Raw genomic sequence first — 20,832 nt, forward strand, 5'->3', positions numbered from 1 at the left:
TTTCTCTGTAATTCCTGATCCAAGTATGAGGGAATTCTTCTAAGAGCACTAACTCTGCAAAGCTACTAGAGGAGACAAAAGGGGCCATAATCTGTTTCTGTAATTATATAGGATATGACTTATTTATGGGGGTCCACCTGAGAAGAAATGTTTTGATTCTTTTCTCCGAGACCTGCTGTAAATGGAAAGATTCAAATATAATTTGAGCTAAAATACCCTTAAGAATTAAAGCCAGACTAGGAGCGCATTTAGCAATCCAGTTTTTAAATATGTAATGTCTGACTATAAGTATAATGGTATTAACAGTTTGAATGTAAAAAATAACACTAGAGTAAGGAATTAAGAAGATGATATATTCCAGAGAAAAGGAGGGGGTCACGCCAAAGCTGTTGTAATTTTAGGACAAAACCAAAGCATATGAGAGATATCTGCACTAAGATTGGAACATCTTGGACATACTGCCGGTCGATTTGGATAATATTTAGAAAGTTTAAAGGGAGTAAGATAAAGATCATTAATTAATTTCAAATGAGATTCTTTCCAACTAACGGATATCGGATACTTAGCGACAATCAAAAGGCTTTGTGTAATCTTATCCGAGTCTATTGCAGTGAAACTGGGAGCCCAAAGATTGCACAGTTTATCAAAAACTAAAATGCTTTGTTTGGCAAGCATAATATTGTATATAAGAGAAATGGAAGCATCTCCTGCTGCAAATTTATGTATACAAATCTTAATCTCACTCCACATTGGCTTGAGCCCACTGTACCATTTCAGGGAACACATATAATGACGAATCTGAAAATACGCAAAACGATTCCTAAAAGGAAGAGCGAAATGTTGAAGAATAGTCTCAAAAGAAAGTATCAGTGAATCCAAGTTAAGTAATTGATGTACATCTTTAAGGCCTTTGTCATGCAATTCCAAGAACATTTTTTGATCTATACCAGGAGTAAAGAGAGGGTTGCCCTGAATAGGAAGACATTCAGAAAATAAAAAATCTAAATTTAAAATATAACAGAATTTATGCCAAGCCAAGATTATATTTTTAAATGAACGAAGAATACTAAAGTTCAAAGGGAGATTATGTAGAGGGCAATGCAGGAGGGGCCTTTAGGGACCATGGGGCCACTAAATGGAGTTCCAAATGATAAGACGTGACTAAATTAGATTGGGCCAGCCAGTCAATAGCTACTTTCAATAAAGTAGCCCAGTTGTAGAATTTGATATTAGGAAGAGCAAAACCGGCTGCTGCATAATTATGAGACAGTCTACCAAACGACATTCAAGCTTTCTTGGATTTCCATATAAATTTAGAGATCCAGCTTCCGTAAATCTTTATTTAAAATAAAAAGCAGGAGATTTTGTAATGGATATAGAATATGTGGAAAAATTATAGTTTTAATAAGGTTAAAAGAGGCAGTAATAGATAAGGGAAATGCAGCCCAAATCTTCTTTCACCTTTTGGAAAAGAGGTATAAAATTATCCCGGTACCAATGATTCCGATCCTTATGTATTTGAAGTCCTAAATATTTGATGACATTAACCATATACGGAACTTCTTTATAATTTGTTTATTACTATTTGTTTTGCCCAACCACATCAGTTCACTTTTTTAAAAATTGACACAATACCCTGCAAAAGAGCTAAATTCGTCAAGGACTTGAACTACTTTGGGATTGGTGAAAGCAGTATTCTGCAAGAATATTAGCATGTCGTCTGCATATAGTAATAATTTCAGACTTTGAGTACCTACTGGAATCCCGGATAACACCTCCCTTAACCTAATCGCCAATGGCTCCAATGCGATATTGAATAGCAGGGGAGAAAGTGGACAGCCCTGTCTTGTACCCCTCTGTAATATAATTTGGGGGATAAAGTAGGATTAATCAAAAGGAATGAGACTTGATTCAAATAGATTTTCTTTACAATTTTCAGAAAATTACCTGAGAAACAAAAGTTGGCTAACGTGGTATACTATCGAATGCTATAATGGCATCTAAAGATGTCTTGGGGTTACACTTGACTCAGATCTTTCTTTCACTCCTCACATTCAGTCCTTGGCTAAAGCCTGCCGCTTCCACCTTAAAAACATTGATAAAATTAGACATTTCCTTACACAAGACACAACAAAGATTTTAATCCACTCTCTCATCCTTTCCCGCCTCGACTACTGCAACTCTATCCTCTCTGGTCTCACTAGCTGCTGCCTAGCTCCTTTACAATCCATAATGAATGCCTCTGCCAGGCTCAACTTCCTTGCACGTCGCTCTTCATTTGCGGCACCTCTCTGCCAATCCTTTCACTGGCTTCCTCTTGCCTCCAGGATTAAACACAAAATTCTCACTCTGACACACAAAGCCCTCAATTGCATTGCTCCTCCCTACATCTCAGACCTTGTCTCCAGATAATCTCCCTCTCCTCCCCTTCACTTTGCTCATGATCTCCTACTCTCCTCCTCAATTGTTACCTCCTCACATTCCCGTCTGCAAGATTTCTCCAGACTGGCTCCCATCTTATGGAACTTTCTGCCTCGCTGCAAAAGAATCTCCCCTAGTTATATAAGCTTTAAGTGCTCCCTGAAGACTCTATTATTCAGGGACGCTTACAACCTGCACTAACCTTCCTATCTCCACTGCTATCCCCTAAAAGCCCATAGCATGTAAGCCTATGAGCCCAGCTGTTTGTATTTCCCCTTCATAAGAGCCGACTACAACAGTGCAACTCTCGGCAGGACCCTCTCTCTCCATTTGATCCCTGTAATTGCTTTTTATATACCATCTATGTTCATACCGCAGCGGAACCTGTTGACGCTCTACAAATACCTGATAATAATTATAATAATGGTATTTAAACACATTTGTTTGTTGAATTGGTTTGTCTGATAAAGAGGAGAGTGTCCCTGAAACTTCACAATAAAAACATGGAGTTGAAAAGGACCAGTGAGTGCTTCCATTGTTTTGTTAAATTTGAACCGTTGGCACCCTGGCAGATGTGGAAGAAAATAAGAGTGCACTTTACCTGAACTGTTTTATATATATACAGGGAGTGCAGAATTATTAGGCAAATGAGTATTTTGACCACATCATCCTCTTTATGCATGTTGTCTTACTCCAAGCTGTATAGGCTCGAAAGCCTACTACCAATTAAGCATATTAGGTGATGTGCATCTCTGTAATGAGAAGGGGTGTGGTCTAATGACATCAACACCCTATATCAGGTGTGCATAATTATTAGGCAACTTCCTTTCCTTTGGCAAAATGGGTCAAAAGAAGGACTTGACAGGCTCAGAAAAGTCAAAAATAGTGAGATATCTTGCAGAGGGATGCAGCACTCTTAAAATTGCAAAGCTTCTGAAGCGTGATCATCGAACAATCAAGCGTTTCATTCAAAATAGTCAACAGGGTCACAAGAAGCGTGTGGAAAAACCAAGGCGCAAAATAACTGCCCATGAACTGAGAAAAGTCAAGCATGCAGCTGCCAAGATGCCACTTGCCACCAGTTTGGTCATATTTCAGAGCTGCAACATCACTGGAGTGCCCAAAAGCACAAGGTGTGCAATACTCAGAGACATGGCCAAGGTAAGAAAGGCTGAAAGACGACCACCACTGAACAAGACACACAAGCTGAAACGTCAAGACTGGGCCAAGAAATATCTCAAGACTGATTTTTCTAAGGTTTTATGGACTGATGAAATGAGAGTGAGTCTTGATGGGCCAGATGGTTGGGCCCGTGGCTGGATTGGTAAAGGGCAGAGAGCTCCAGTCCGACTCAGACGCCAGCAAGGTGGAGGTGGAGTACTGGTTTGGGCTGGTATCATCAAAGATGAGCTTGTGGGGCCTTTTCGGGTTGAGGATGGAGTCAAGCTCAACTCCCAGTCCTACTGCCAGTTTCTGGAAGACACCTTCTTCAAGCAGTGGTACAGGAAGAAGTCTGCATCCTTCAAGAAAAACATGATTTTCATGCAGGACAATGCTCCATCACACGCGTCCAACTACTCCACAGCGTGGCTGGCAAGAAAGGGTATAAAAGAAGAAAATCTAATGACATGGCCTCCTTGTTCACCTGATCTGAACCCCATTGAGAACCTGTGGTCCATCATCAAATGTGAGATTTACAAGGAGGGAAAACAGTACACCTCTCTGAACAGTGTCTGGGAGGCTGTGGTTGCTGCTGCATGCAATGTTGATGGTGAACAGATCAAAACACTGACAGAATCCATGGATGGCAGGCTTTTGAGTGTCCTTGCAAAGAAAGGTGGCTATATTGGTCACTGATTTGTTTTTGTTTTGTTTTTGAATGTCAGAAATGTATATTTGTGAATGTTGAGATGTTATATTGGTTTCACTGGTAAAAATAAATAATTGAAATGGGTATATATTTGTTTTTTGTTAAGTTGCCTAATAATTATTCACAGTAATAGTCACCTGCACACACAGATATCCCCCTAAAATAGCTATAACTAAAAACAAACTAAAAACTACTTCCAAAAATATTCAGCTTTGATATTAATGAGTTTTTTTGGGTTCATTGAGAACATGGTTGTTCAATAATAAAATTAATCCTCAAAAATACAACTTGCCTAATAATTCTGCACTCCCTGTATATATATATCTATATATATATCTATATATATATATCTATATATATATATAAATATATATATATAAACCATAAGAAAAAAAGAGCGCACAAAAAACAACACTTACACTAAGTGCAGTATAATTTATTACAAATTGTTAAAAAGCTGTAGCCCCAATCCCCTTTACAGAGCTACTCACAAGAAGCAACCTCAAACATGTGAGGTATGTAATAGCACTCAATGGCCCCTATTTACCAAAGGTATTGCGGACCTGATCCAACAGTACGGATCAGGTCCGCAAGACCTCGCTAAATGCGGAGAGCAATACGCTCTCCGCATTTAACATTGCACCAGCAGCTCACAAGAGCTGCTCATGCAACGCTGCCCCCTGCAGACTCGTGGCCAATAGGCCCGCCAGCAGGGAGCTGTCAATCAACCCGATCGTACTCGATCGGGTTGATTTGTGGCGATGTCTGTCCGCCTGCTCAGAGCAGGCAGACAGGGTTATGGAGCAGCAGTCTTTAAACCGCTGCCTCATAACTTGTGTTTCTGGCGAGTCTGAAGACTCACCAGAAACACGGGCCCACAAGCTCCATACGGAGCTTGTTAAATGGGCCCCATGATCCTAATCAGCGTCCTCTCTGGAGCGCATGGAAATGTCCGCGGAAAAAACTATCACTTAAAACAGTCCTTGAGGCGCCCCCTTCATGTCACTGACGTTATTACGCCAACTCAGACTGGTGTTACACTCTCGAGGATTTTCTAACGAGAGTCTGCTTTTGAAAGATATCCATCGGATGAGACGAATCCAACAGCGCCTCAAGGACTGTTTTAAGTGAATGTTTTTTCCGCGGATGTTTCCATGCGCTGATTATGATATTGAGTGCTACCTTACATGTTTGAGGTTGCTTCTTGTGAGTAGCTCTGTAAAGGGGATTGGGGTTACAGCTTTTTAACAATTTGTAATAAATTATACTGCACTTAGAGTTCCTTTGTGCGCTCTTTTTTCTTATTGTTTTTTTAGAATTATTGTTCCACCTGATTTGGCTGTCAGGCCATTTAGAGCAGCCGGACTCCAGAACAGTGCGATTCTTTGAAACACACTTTATCGACAATAAAATCCAACAGGATCTCTGGATATGTGAGACTTATATATACAATTAAGAGAATTTTATTTTATTTTACATCCATTTTGTTTTGTGATTCTAGAAGTAAGTGTTGTTTTTTCATTGTTTAAAATATTGTGTTTTATTTACATTTGTATATTTCAGTGTTATGGTTTGTCCTAAACTTTGGTGAGCTTTGGGACAAACATTTCTATTGAGCACGATATTGTTTTTTAAGGAGTGCGCTAGTTAGTGAGGAGCTTTTTAACTGAATATTTAGCTTTTAATCTCACTATTTAAATTGAATTAATACCAGAGCGCCAAGCAAGAGAGGCTGGGTCTGAATAAATTAACAATATCAAATGGAGAAAATGTAAAAAGGACATTTGGAATTTATTAATACTTACAGTAACAACATGGATCCATGTGAATTAAAAACATACACAGTTAACAATACAATATATTTCAATAAAAAGTATTAAAACAATACAATTAAAAACCAGTGAATGTCTCTATAGCAGATGACCGGGTAGGAGGGATGTCCTAAATGTGGATATATTGTCAACAACTAAATGTGAGGATGCAACTATGTGTTTAATAAAACAATAGTGACTAATCCAGTGGATTTCAACTATGTGTTTAATGAAGAAATGGTGACTTATCCAGTGGATTTCAAATGAATAATTTGTGTACCGAAATCGATCAAAATTACGTGAAGTGATAACGTGTGAGGTATGCAAATTGCTAACAAATATAAATAAGCAGATAAAAGAACAGATAAGCAGATAAAAGAACAAAATCAAAATAATAAACAATTCTTGTGAATGATGATGGGTGTGGGGGTTAACAATAATAAAAATACATATTTCAAAATAGTGATCCAAAAGTCAAAATCCAAATAAACGTGATGAATCAAACAAAGATAAAGTCAATAAATCTGTGAACACTGTGTGGAATGGGTCAATCAAAAAAGTTAAAATAACAGTGGACGCTGATCCTAAGGTATAAGAATTTTCTTAGCCAGAGGAAAAGGGTGTCAGCATCCAAACCAAGGGAGTGGTGTGCTTTTCCAATAACAGACAATCCCAAGGGGTTACTATTGTAAAAAGAACATACAATAGTGCAGAAAGTTTTTAAAAATAAATCATTATAGTAATTAGGCTAACCAGTCGACACGTTTCGGTCTGTTCTAGACCTTTATCAAGACTCTTTATCAAGACCCATTCCACACAATGTTCACAGATTTATTGACTTTATCTTTGTTTGATTCATCACGTTTATTTGGATTTTGACTTTTGGATCACTATTTTGAAATTTGTATTTTTATTATTGTTAACCCCACACCCATCATCATTCACAAGAATTGTTTATTATTTTGATTTTGTTCTTTTATCTGCTTATCTGTTCTTTTATCTGCTTATTTATATTTGTTAGCAATTTGCATACCTCACACATTGTTATCACTTCACGTAATTTTGATCGATTTCGGTACACAAATTATTCATTTGAAATCCACTGGATAAGTCACCATTTTTTCATTAAACACATAGTTGTTGTTTGCAACATATCCACATTTAGGTCATCCCTCCTACCGGTCATCTGCTATAGAGACATTCACTGGTTTTTAATTGTATTGTTTTAATACTTTTTATTGAAATATATTGTATTGTTAACTGTGTATGTTTTTAATTCACATGGATCCATGTTGTTACTGTATGTATTAATAAATTCCAAATGTAATTTTTACATTTTCTCCATTCGATATTGTTAATTTATTCAGACCCAGCCTCTCTTGTTTGGTGCTCTGGTATTAATTCAATTTAATCTTTTGCAATTCGGTTTGACTATTAGGAGTCATTTTTTCCAGAGCTAAAGGTCCGCCATTAGGTAGACGCTCAGTTTACGTACTATTACCAATCTCACTATATACATTGTTTGTTTATATATATATATATATATATATATACTTAGCTATTCAAAAGGAAAAAAACATATGTTTAGATACCTGTCAATAAATTATTACTAATTAATTAAGCTAAAGCAGTGTTAAACCACCTTAAGGGAAAGTAGGCAGGCTACCCCAAGCTTCCTTAACTGCTCATGTGCAAACAACATTTATAAGGACAGTAAATATCTTGTAATGAAAAGACATTTCTTTTGTGATGCTATAGAAAAACAAATCAGCCAAGTCTTAAAAATTTTAAAACAAATTAACATTCTTTTTAAAACAATAATTTTTGAATAGCCAAACTCCACCCACCATTTGCCTTATTTGGAGGAGCTAAAGTGGGATTTAGTCCGTGGACAACAAAACTGGGATAAAGTTCTTTGTTTTGCATTTATTATCTGATAAAGCCAGATATACCGCATATTTAGCCTTGAGAAGTCAGCAGGGTACATTTCATGTTTTAAGGATAAGAAATTAAAAATTTCAAGGAGTTTGCTGTCTCTTTAATTTGTGTATTAATTTGTTCTGGGGCACAGGGAAATAAGCGAAAATATGTATAGCTTAGAGTACAGAAAAAGGGAAAGAGGTAATATGAAACTTTCTAGTATATTAAAGTTGAGGCCGTATGTACTTTCCAAAAGAAATGCAATACCAGAGGTCTTGATCTCAAATCGAAAGGGCAGAAGGTTCAGGAATAATTTACAGAAGAAATTCTTCACAGAAAGGATGGCTGATTCATTGAATGAACTTCCATTACAGGTGGTAAAGACATACACTGTGGGATACTTCAAGAATACATGGGATAAGCATATGGTTATCTGCCATCAAAATTTCTGTTTAAAAAAAAATAAATCTAAATTCTTGATTTAAAATGCATTTTAGCTAATAACAGACAACATTGGCCATGTTAACCCACAATTTCGATAAGTTTATTGAAAATGGGTTAATTCAAAATGAGTCAGGTTCCAGATTTTTTTTTCAACATTCGAAAGTATGTTTTATTATTAGGGACTGTTTTAAAGGGCATCTAAGCACAATCATTTGTAAACATAGTTTAGAGAACACTTACAAAGTCCATTAAATAGTATTTAAAACCTATTCTGTTGAAATTAAATTTTTGGAAAATACATAAAAAATGCATTCCTTATTCACAATTCAATACAAAAACAGATGTCAAATAGATTATTCAATGTGGTGATGACCACAAAGCTGAATATTGATAACTTTATTTATTTATGTTTTTTAAATCCATACTTTTTCCTTCCTTTATCTCTCTCCTTGGTCATGCGTAGAGCACTGGTCATGTATCTGTATAAATTAATTGCATTTTTAAAGGACAGCCATTACCTTTAAAGGGATTGTAAAGTAAAACTTAAACTTTCACGATTTAGATAGACCATGCAATTTTAAACAACTTTCCAATTTATTTCTGCTATCTAATTTGCTCCCTTCTCTATTGTTGAAGAGCTAGCTGCTGATTGGTGGCTGCAAGTATATGCCTCATGTCATTGGCTCACCAGATTATTCTGCTAGTTTTCAGTAGTGCATTCCTGTTCCTTCAACAAAGGAAAAAGAATGAAATCAAATTAGTAGAAGTAAACTGGAAAGATGTTTAGAAATGGTTTACTTTATCTAAATTATGAAAGAAACATTTTCGGCTTTATGTCCTTTTAAGATTTGAGGGTGCTATTATAATAAATGGGGTTGGATTGCACCACCCTAAAAAACCCTAAAAGTTTCCATTAACGACCACATAGTTAAGGATTTTTTAGGCCATAATAGTGCAGGTCTCGCCATCAGCAGCAAGACTGCACTATTATGACCTCCCTCACTCCAGCGGACCTCCCGGAATAGCATGGTCTTGCTGATGTTGGTGAGACCACTCTATCAAAAAAATCTACCTCCGTAGAAAAACCAGCAACATACATTAAGGTTAAGATAGGAGCTCACATTTCTATACTATTTAACTGGAATTACTTTACTGATGACCATGCACATCTTTATAGAGGTGTAGGTGTTCCCATGCATAATATATACATATAAGTGATATACCACGCCCACCGTCTTTACACTATCACGCTACTACGTTCAGCAGTTGCAAGTTACCGGCACTTTATGCTTGCAATACAGCTGAGTTGTTAGTGTTGTGTGGCGCTTTTTAACTAAGTAATTATACTTGTTTTAAACTGAACTCTTCCATTTGGGGATATTTTGAAGGACCTGATTCGGGCAGGATATCGAAGTAGTGTTATGGAACTCTGAGTGTACATGACCGTTTTACACCTGACTTCTGAGAGCCTTTGCCATTGTGGAGATCTATTGAGAGACCTATATGGTTCCCAGGTGCCTTTATTGTACCTCATTTTGTTTGAGGTCATGTCTTGTGAGTTTTAAATTGTGACTGTAAATAAAACAGAATTTATGTTTACCTGATAAATTACTTTCTCCAACGGTGTGTCCGGTCCACGGCGTCATCCTTACTTGTGGGATATTCTCTTCCCCAACAGGAAATGGCAAAGAGCCCAGCAAAGCTGGTCACATGATCCCTCCTAGGCTCCGCCTTCCCCAGTCATTCGACCGACGTAAAGGAGGAATATTTGCATAGGAGAAATCATATGATACCGTGGTGACTGTAGTTAAAGAAAATAAATTATCAGACCTGATTAAAAAACCAGGGGCGGGCCGTTGGACCGGACACACCGTTGGAGAAAGTAATTTATCAGGTAAACATAAATTCTGTTTTCTCCAACATAGGTGTGTCCGGTCCACGGCGTCATCCTTACTTGTGGGAACCAATACCAAAGCTTTAGGACACGGATGAAGGGAGGGAGCAAATCAGGTCACCTAGATGGAAGGCACCACGGCTTGCAAAACCTTTCTCCCAAAAATAGCCTCAGAAGAAGCAAAAGTATCAAATTTGTAAAATTTAGTAAAAGTGTGCAGTGAAGACCAAGTCGCTGCCTTACATATCTGATCAACAGAAGCCTGGTTCTTGAAGGCCCATGTGGAAGCCACGGCCCTAGTGGAATGAGCTGTGATTCTTTCAGGAGGCTGCCGTCCGGCAGTCTCGTAAGTCAATCTGATGATGCTTTTAAGCCAAAAAGAGAGAGAGGTAGAAGTTGCTTTTTGACCTCTCCTTTTACCAGAATAAACAACAAACAAGGAAGAGGTTTGTCTAAAATCCTTTGTAGCATCTAAATAGAATTTTAGAGCACGAACTACATCCAAATTGTGCAACAAACGTTCCTTCTTTGAAACTGGATTCGGACACAAAGAAGGCACGACTATCTCCTGGTTAATGTTTTTGTTAGAAACAACTTTCGGAAGAAAACCAGGTTTAGTACGCAAAACCACCTTATCTGCATGGAACACCAGATAAGGAGGAGAACACTGCAGATAACTCTGAAACTCTTCTAGCAGAAGAAATTGCAACCAAAAACAAAACTTTCCAAGATAATAACTTAATATCAACGGAATGTAAGGGTTCAAACGGAACCCCCTGAAGAACTGAAAGAACTAAATTGAGACTCCAAGGAGGAGTCAAAGGTTTGTAAACAGGCTTGATTCTAACCAGAGCCTGAACAAAAGCTTGAACATCTGGCACAGCTGCCAGCTTTTTGTGAAGTAACACAGACAAAGCAGAAATCTGTCCCTTCAAAGAACTTGCAGATAATCCTTTCTCCAAACCTTCTTGAAGAAAGGATAGAATCTTAGGAATTTTTATCTTGTCCCAAGGGAATCCTTTAGATTCACACCAACAGATATATTTTTTCCATATTTTATGGTAGATTTTTCTAGTTACAGGCTTTCTGGCCTGAACAAGAGTATCAATGACAGAATCTGAGAACCCTCGCTTTGATAAAATCAAGCGTTCAATCTCCAAGCAGTCAGTTGGAGTGAGACCAGATTCGGATGTTCGAACGGACCTTGAACAAGAAGGTCCCGTCTCAAAGGTAGCTTCCATGGTGGAGCCGATGACATATTCACCAGGTCTGCATACCAAGTCCTACGTGGCCACGCAGGAGCTATCAAGATCACCGATGCCCTCTCCTGATTGATCCTGGCTACCAGCCTGGGGATGAGAGGAAACGGTGGGAATACATAAGCTAGTTTGAAGGTCCAAGGTGCTACTAGTGCATCTACTAGAGTCGCCTTGGGATCCCTGGATCTGGACCCGTAGCAAGGAACCTTGAAGTTCTGACGAGAGGCCATCAGATCCATGTCTGGAATGCCCCACAACTGAGTAATTTGGGCAAAGATTTCCGGATGGAGTTCCCACTCCCCCGGATGAAATGACTGACGACTCAGAAAATCCGCTTCCCAATTTTCCACTCCTGGGATGTGGATTGCAGACAAGTGGCAGGAGTGAGTCTCCGCCCATTGAATGATTTTGGTCACTTCTTCCATCGCCAGGGAACTCCTTGTTCCCCCCTGATGGTTGATGTACGCAACAGTCGTCATGTTGTCCGATTGAAACCGTATGAATTTGGCCTTTGCTAGCTGAGGCCAAGCCTTGAGAGCATTGAATATCGCTCTTAGTTCCAGAATATTTATCGGGAGAAGAGATTCTTCCCGAGACCAAAGACCCTGAGCTTTCAGGAGTCCCCAGACCGCGCCCCAGCCCACCAGACTGGCGTCGGTCGTGACAATGACCCACTCTGGTCTGCGGAAGCTCATCCCCTGTGACAGGTTGTCCAGGGACAGCCACCAACGGAGTGAATCTCTGGTCCTCTGATCTACTTGTATCGTCGGAGACAAGTCTGCATAATCCCCATTCCACTGACTGAGCATGCACAGTTGTAATGGTCTCAGATGAATTCGCGCAAAAGGAACTATGTCCATTGCCGCGACCATCAAACCTATTACTTCCATGCACTGCGCTATGGAAGGAAGAGGAACAGAATGAAGTACTTGACAAGAGTTTAGAAGTTTTGATTTTCTGGCCTCTGTCAGAAAAATCCTCATTTCTAAGGAGTCTATTATTGTTCCCAAGAAGGGAACTCTTGTTGACGGAGATAGAGAACTTTTTTCTACGTTCACTTTCCACCCGTGAGATCTGAGAAAGGCCAGGACGATGTCCGTGTGAGCCTTTGCTTGTGGAAGGGACGACGCTTGAATCAGAATGTCGTCCAAGTAAGGTACTACTGCAATGCCCCTTGGTCTTAGCACCGCTAGAAGGGATCCCAGTACCTTTGTGAAAATTCTTGGAGCAGTGGCTAATCCGAACGGAAGTGCCACAAACTGGTAATGCTTGTCCAGAAAGGCGAACCTTAGGAACCGAGGATGTTCCTTGTGGATAGGAATATGTAGATACGCATCCTTTAAATCCACCGTGGTCATGAATTGACCTTCCTGGATGGAAGGAAGAATTGTTCGAATGGTTTCCATTTTGAACGATGGAACCTTGAGAAACTTGTTTAGGATCTTGAGATCTAAGATTGGTCTGAATGTTCCCTCTTTTTTGGGAACTATGAACAGATTGGAGTAGAACCCCATCCCTTGTTCTCCTAATGGAACAGGATGAATCACTCCCATTTTTAACAGGTCTTCTACACAATGTAAGAATGCCTGTTTTTTTATGTGGTCTGAAGACAATTGAGACCTGTGGAACCTCCCCCTTGGGGGAAGCCCCTTGAATTCCAGAAGATAACCTTGGGAGACTATTTCCAGCGCCCAAGGATCCAGAACATCTCTTGCCCAAGGCCTGAGCGAAGAGAGAGAGTCTGCCCCCCACCAGATCCGGTCCTGGATCGGGGGCCAACATCTCATGCTGTCTTGGTAGCAGTGGCAGGTTTTCTTGGCCTGCTTACCTTTGTTCCAGCCTTGCATTGGCCTCCAGGCTGGCTTGGCTTGAGAAGTATTACCCTCTTGCTTAGAGGATGTAGCACTTGGGGCTGGTCCGTTTCTGCGAAAGGGACGAAAATTTGGTTTATTTTTAGCCTTGAAAGACCTATCCTGAGGAAGGGCGTGGCCCTTACCCCCAGTGATATCAGAAATAATCTCTTTCAAGTCAGGGCCAAACAGCGTTTTCCCCTTGAAAGGAATGTTAAGCAATTTGTTCTTGGAAGACGCATCCGCTGACCAAGATTTTAGCCAAAGCGCTCTGCGCGCCACAATAGCAAACCCAGAATTTTTCGCCGCTAATCTAGCCAATTGCAAAGTGGCGTCTAAGGTGAAAGAGTTAGCCAATTTGAGAGCATGAATTCTGTCCAAAATCTCCTCATAAGAAGAATCTTTATTGAGCGCCTTTTCTAGTTCATCAAACCAGAAACACGCTGCTGTAGTGACAGGAACAATGCATGAAATTGGTTGTAGAAGGTAACCTTGCTGAACAAACATCTTTTTAAGCAAACCCTCTAATTTTTTATCCATAGGATCTTTGAAAGCACAACTATCTTCTATGGGTATAGTGGTGCGTTTGTTTAGAGTAGAAACCGCACCCTCGACCTTGGGGACTGTCTGCCATAAGTCCTTTCTGGGGTCGACCATAGGAAACAATTTCTTAAATATAGGGGGAGGGACGAAAGGTATGCCGGCCTTTCCCATTCTTTGTTTACAATATCCGCCACCCGCTTGGGTATAGGAAAAGCTTCGGGGGGCCCCGGGACCTCTAGGAACTTGTCCATCTTACATAATTTCTCTGGAATGACCAAATTCTCACAATCATCCAGAGTAGATAACACCTCCTTAAGCAGAGCGCGGAGATGTTCCAATTTAAATTTGAATGTAAATCACATCAGGTTCAGCTTGTTGAGAAATTTTCCCTGAATCTGAAATTTCTCCCTCAGACAAAACCTCCCTGGCCCCCTCAGACTGGTGTAGGGGCACTTCAGAACCAATATCATCAGCGTCCTCATGCTCTTCCGTATTTTCTAAAACAGAGCAGTCGCGCTTTCGCTGATAAGTGGGCATTTTGGCTAAAATGTTTTTGATAGAATTATCCATTACAGCCGTTAATTGTTGCATAGTAAGGAGTATTGGCGCACTAGATGTACTAGGGGCCTCCTGTGTGGGCAAGACTGGCGTAGACGAAGGAGGGGATGATGCAGTACCATGCTTACTCCCCTCACTTGAGGAATCATCTTGGGCATCATTTTCTCTAAATTTTGTGTCACATAAATCACATCTATTTAAATGAGAAGGAACCTTGGCTTCCCCACATACAGAACACAGTCTATCTGGTAGTTCAGACATGTTAAACAGGCATAAACTTGATAACAAAGTACAAAAAACGTTTTAAAATAAAACCGTTACTGTCACTTTAAATTTTAAACTGAACACACTTTATTACTGCAAATGTGAAAAAGTATGAAGGAATTGTTCAAAATTCACCAAAATTTCACCACAGTGTCTTAAAGCCTTAAAAGTATTGCACACCAAATTTGAAAGCTTTAACTCTTAAAATAACGGAACCGGAGCCGTTTTTATATTTAACCCCTATACAGTCCCTGGTATCTGCTTTGCTGAGACCCAACCAAGCCCAAAGGGGAATACGATACCAAATGACGCCTTCAGAAAGCTTTTTCTATGTATCTGAGCTCCTCACACATGCATCTGCATGTCATGCTTCCCAAAAACAACTGCGCAATAGAGGCGCGAAAATGAGGCTCTGCCTATGATTGGCGAAAGCCCCTAGAGAACAAGGTGTCCAATACAGTGCCTGCCGGTTATTTTACATAATTCCCAAGAATAAAATAATTCCTCAAAGCTATGAAGTATTAAAAATGCTTATATATCAATCGTTTTAGTCCAGAAAATGTCTACCAGTCTTAAAAGCCCTTGTGAAGCCCTTTATTCTTATGTAATAAAAATGGCTTACCGGATCCCATAGGGAAAATGACAGCTTCCAGCATTACATAGTCTTGTTAGAAATGTGTCATACCTCAAGCAGCAAAAGTCTGCTCACTGTTTCCCCCAACTGAAGTTAATTCCTCTCAACAGTCCTGTGTGGAAACAGCCATCGATTTTAGTAACGGTTGCTAAAATCATTTTCCTCTTACAAACAGAAATCTTCATCTCTTTTCTGTTTCAGAGTAAATAGTACATACCAGCACTATTTTAAAATAACAAACTCTTGATTGAAGAATAAAAACTACAGTTAAACACCAAAAAACTCTAAGCCATCTCCGTGGAGATGTTGCCTGTACAACGGCAAAGAGAATGACTGGGGAAGGCGGAGCCTAGGAGGGATCATGTGACCAGCTTTGCTGGGCTCTTTGCCATTTCCTGTTGGGGAAGAGAATATCCCACAAGTAAGGATGACGCCGTGGACCGGACACACCTATGTTGGAGAAATATATTGTTTATTCTTATATACTGCACTTAGAGGGGTTGTGCCTTGTCTCTTGTTTTTGTGTCTTTTTAGCTTTGATCCAGTTTCTAGTACTGTGTATGTTATGAGGCAGCAACCCTAAATCTCTGAACCAGCTTTACCATTTGGAAAGAGCATATCCTTTTGGTTATTTTTATACATATAGATATTTTTTTCTGTGTTTTGGGCACTTTATTTTCTGTATTATTATAAGTGATATATACTCACCTTAAGTGAACTGATGCAAATACAGTAAAGCATAAGAACCACTACAGTACTGCGCAATAAATTGTGTAAGGCAGAGGCAAATCCTACAGCAGCTGGAAAACAAAGCAGTATATATTTATTAGTTATAATAAAATATGACCTATGTCTCTACCAAAGCAGTATACCACTTATTAGTTATGATAAAATATGACCTATACCTCAACCCTTTTCTCACTACCATTTATCACTGCCTATTTTGTCTGCCTTTCCTCCTCCTTGCTTCAGTCTATATTTTCTGTGTCACACTTATTTTTCATCAACAGGACGGCTGAGTAAGTCCCCTCCTTTACTCAGTCAGAACCAGAAAATATGTTTTGTAATTATGAGCTTGCATGTTACCATGAACTGCAAAGTGCTTTTAGTAAAATTTCATGCAGGGCTCCCTTCAATCTCGAAATGAATGTAATATAATGTAATATGTTCTAAAATTAACATACATGGCCTTTTCTCTCCAACTGAGCTCTATAAATCTGTTCACATTCCTTGCGTGTATAAACATGGGGTACAAATATTTTGTGTTATGACTGCACAAGCGGTATGTAAATAATTTCAGTAAGAAACCCAAAGTTTGTGAAAAAGTTAAATCATTTTTTAATATGATTGTATTTGAAGGCGAAAAAATGGCATGAAATATATAAAAATGTGCCAAGATCAATACCTTGGGTTGTCTACTAAAAACAAATATATAGTTTTGATATTTAAATTAAAAAAACAAGGTTACATTTCTGTTTAACTGGAGTGATAGCAAAAATGGCAAGCTTTCTATAGTTCTTTAGGCACGTTTTCACTAAAATTCCAAAGGGGTTAAACAGTGTTTACTTTATATTTTCTCAGGAAAAATGCCAACATTCTGAAATGCTCTTTCATATGAATGCCATGATTTTTTGTGAGTTTTTGATTTGATGTCCCTCATGTACATCATGTAAAGCAGACCTCGCCAGACCTCGCTGAATACGGAGAGCAATACGCTCTCCATATTCAGCATTGCACCAGCAGCTCACAAGAGCTGCTGGTGCAACGTCGCCCCCTGCAGACTCGCTGCCAATCGGCCGCCCGCAGCAGGGTGTCAATCAACCCGATCGTACTCGATCGGGTTGAATTGCGGCGATGTGTGTCCGCCTGCTCAAAGCAGGCGGACAGGGTCTTTAGACCGCTGCTTCATAACTTGTGTGTCTGGCAAGTCTGAAGACTCGCCAGAAACACGGGCCCACAAGCTCCGTACGGAGCTTGATAAATGGGCCCCATTAAGTCATACAATTTACAATATAATTTTTTGCAGCTTACCTGAACCACCAAACACCAAAGTGTCAAATTGCTCCATAAAATATATACAAAAAGTGTTGATTTGAGGAAAAAGGCCCAAAAGAGACATGATGGGGAAACAGTTTACTATCACTGAAAAGACAAGATAAAAACCATCACATATTGTGTATGAAAATGATTATACCTTATGATTACATCCTTTTATCATATTTAAAATGATATGGACATCTACAAAAATCATTCATATGACCCAGTTTTACATGATTTTTTTCTTTCATAATAAGGCCATCTATAAAAATCATTCATATGACCCAGTTTTACATGATTTTTTTCTTTCATAAGAAAAAAATCTTAGGAGGAGGCAAAACACTCAACATGACAGACCATTTAACACCTCCCACTTACTTGTGGGATATTCTCTTCCCCAACAGGAAATGGCAAAGAGCCCAGCAAAGCTGGTCATATGATCCCTCCTAGGCTCCGCCTACCCCAGTCATTCTCTTTGCCGTTGCACAGGCAACATCTCCACAGAGATGGCTAAGAGTTTTTTGGTGTTTAAATGTAGTTTTATTCTTCAATCAAGTGTTTGTTATTTTAAAATAGTGCTGGTATGTACTATTTACTCTGAAACAGAAAAGAGAAGAAGATTTCTGTTTGTGAGAGGAAGATGATTTTAGCAGACGTTACTAAAATCGATTGCTGTTTCCACACAGGACTGTTGAGATGAAGTAACTTCAGTTGGGGGGAAGCAGTTGGCAGACTTTTCTGCCTGAGGTATGATGGCCACATTTCTAACACGACTTGGTAATGCTGGAAGGCTGTCATTTTCCCTATGGGGACCGGTAAGCCATTTTCTTAGATTAAGTGAAAGAATAAAGGCTTTATAAGGGCTTAAAAAACTGGTAGACATTTTTCTGGGCTAAAACGATTACTTGCTAAGCATATTTGACAGATTATAGCGCTTTATAGTTATTATAATCTTGGGGATTGTTGTTAAAAAACAGCAGGCACTGTATGGACACCTTTTTCAGATGGGGGCCTTCTCTAGTCATAGGCAGAGCCTCATTTTCGCGCCACTAATGCGCAGTTGTTTTTGGAAGGCAAGGCATGCAGATGCATGTGTGAGGAGCTAGGATCCACTGAAAAAGCTTATAGAAGGCGTCATTTGGTATCGTATTCCCCTCTGGGCTTGGTTGGGTCTCAGCAAAGCAGATTCCTGGGACTGTATAGGGGTTAAATGTAAAAACGGCTCCGGTTCCGTTATTTTAAGGGTTAAAGCTTCCAAATTTGGTGTGCAATACTTTTAAGGCTTTAAGACACTGTGGTGAAATTTTGGTGAATTTTGAACAATTGCTTCATACTTTTTCGCATTTTCAGTAATAAAGTGTGTTCTGTTTAAAATTTAAAGTGACAGTAACGGTTTCATTTTAAAACGTTTTTTGTGCTTTGTTGACAAGTTTAAGCATGTTTAACATGTCTGAACCATCAGTTAAACGATGTTCTATATGTATGAATGCCAATGTGTCTCCCCATTTAAATATATGTGATAATTGTGACATGGTGTCCAAACAAAGTAGGGACAATGATGCCACAGATAATAATAGTGCCCAAGATGAGTCTTCAGATGAGGGGAGTAAGCATGGTACTGCATCACCCCCTTCTGTGTCTACACCAGTTTTGCCCACACAAGAGGCCCCTAGTACATCTAGTGCGCCAATACTTATTACTATGCAACAATTAACGGCTGTTATGGATAATTCTATTAAAAATATTTTATCTAAAATGCCTACTTATCAAAGAAAGCGCGATTGCTCTGTTTTAAACACTGAAGAGCAAGAGGACGCTGATGATAACGCTTCTGACATACCCTCACACCAATCTGAAGGGGCCAGGAGGGAGGTTTTGTCTGAGGGAGAAATTTCAGATTCAGGGAAAATTTCTCAACAAGCTGAACCTGATGTTGTAACATTTAAATTTAAATTAGAACATCTCCGCGCACTGCTTAAGGAGGTATTATCTACTCTGGATGATTGTGACAATTTGGTCATTCCAGAGAAATTATGTAAGATGGACAAGTTCCTAGAGGTTCCGGTGCCCCCCCGATGTTTTTCCTATACCCAAGCGGGTGGCGGACATAGTAAACAAGGAATGGGAAAGGCCCGGCATACCTTTTGTGCCTCCCCCTATATTTAAGAAATTATTTCCTATAGTCAACCCCAGAAAGGACTTATGGCAGACAGTCCCTAAGGTCGAGGGGGCGGTCTCTACTCTAAACAAACGCACTACTATTCCCATAGAAGATAGTTGTGCTTTTAAAGATCCTATGGATAAGAAATTAGAGGGTTTGCTTAAAAGAATGTTTGTTCAGCAAGGTTACCTTCTTCAACCAATTTCATGCATTGTTCCTGTCACTACGGCAGCGTGTTTCTGGTTCGAAGAACTAGAAAAGTCGCTCGATAAGGAATCTTCGTATGAGGAGATTATGGACAGAGTTCATGCACTCAAATTAGCTAACTCTTTTATTCTAGATGCCGCTTTGCAATTAGCGAGATTAGCGGCGAAAAATTCAGGGTTTGCTATTGTGGCGCGCAGAGCGCTCTGGCTAAAGTCTTGGTCAGCGGATGTGTCTTCCAAGACAAAATTGCTTAACATCCCTTTCAAGGGCAAAACACTGTTTGGTCCTGATTTGAAAGAGATTATTTCAGACATCACCGGAGGAAAGGGCCACGCCCTTCCTCAGGATAGGTCTTTTAAGGCTAGAAATAAGCCTAATTTTCGTCCCTTTCGCAGAAACGGACCAGCCTCTGCTTCTACATCCTCTAAGCAAGAGGGTAATACTTCTCAACCCAAACCAGCCTGGAGACCGATGCAAGGCTGGAACAAGGGTAAGCAGGCCAAGATGCCCGCCACTGCTACCAAAACAGCATGAAGGGATGGCCCCCGATCCGGGACCGGATCTGGTGGGGGGCAGACTTTCTCTCTTTGCTCAGGCCTGGGCAAGAGATGTTCAGGATCCTTGGGCACTAGAAATAGTTTCTCAAGGTTATCTCCTGGAATTCAAGGAACTACCCCCAAGGGGAAGGTTCCACAGGTCTCAATTATCTTCAAACCAAATAAAAAGACAGGCATTCTTACATTGTGTAGAAGACCTGTTAAGGATGGGAGTAATTCATCCAGTTCCAATAAGAGAACAAGGGATGGGATTTTACTCCAACCTGTTCATAGTTCCCAAAAAAGAGGGAACGTTCAGACCAATTCTAGATCTCAAGATCCTAAACAAATTTCTCAGGGTTCCATCATTCAAAATGGAAACCATTCGAACGATCCTTCCTACCATCCAGGAAGGTCAATTTA

The 20,832-nt window shown here is 39.6% G+C and overlaps 1 protein-coding gene across 1 annotated transcript in view; it reads right to left on the minus strand.

The window, feature by feature from the left end:
- Positions 1 to 20,832, minus strand: part of LOC128657846 (pecanex-like protein 2) — a 629,457-nt gene that overhangs the window by 524,061 nt on the left and 84,564 nt on the right. The window contains 2 exon segments of the mRNA XM_053712268.1: positions 16,177 to 16,268; positions 17,500 to 17,610. Of these exon segments, the coding sequence (XP_053568243.1) occupies positions 16,177 to 16,268; positions 17,500 to 17,610 (203 nt within the window).

Source organism: Bombina bombina, chromosome 4 (assembly GCF_027579735.1).
Source record: "Bombina bombina isolate aBomBom1 chromosome 4, aBomBom1.pri, whole genome shotgun sequence".
NCBI lineage: Eukaryota > Metazoa > Chordata > Amphibia > Anura > Bombinatoridae > Bombina > Bombina bombina.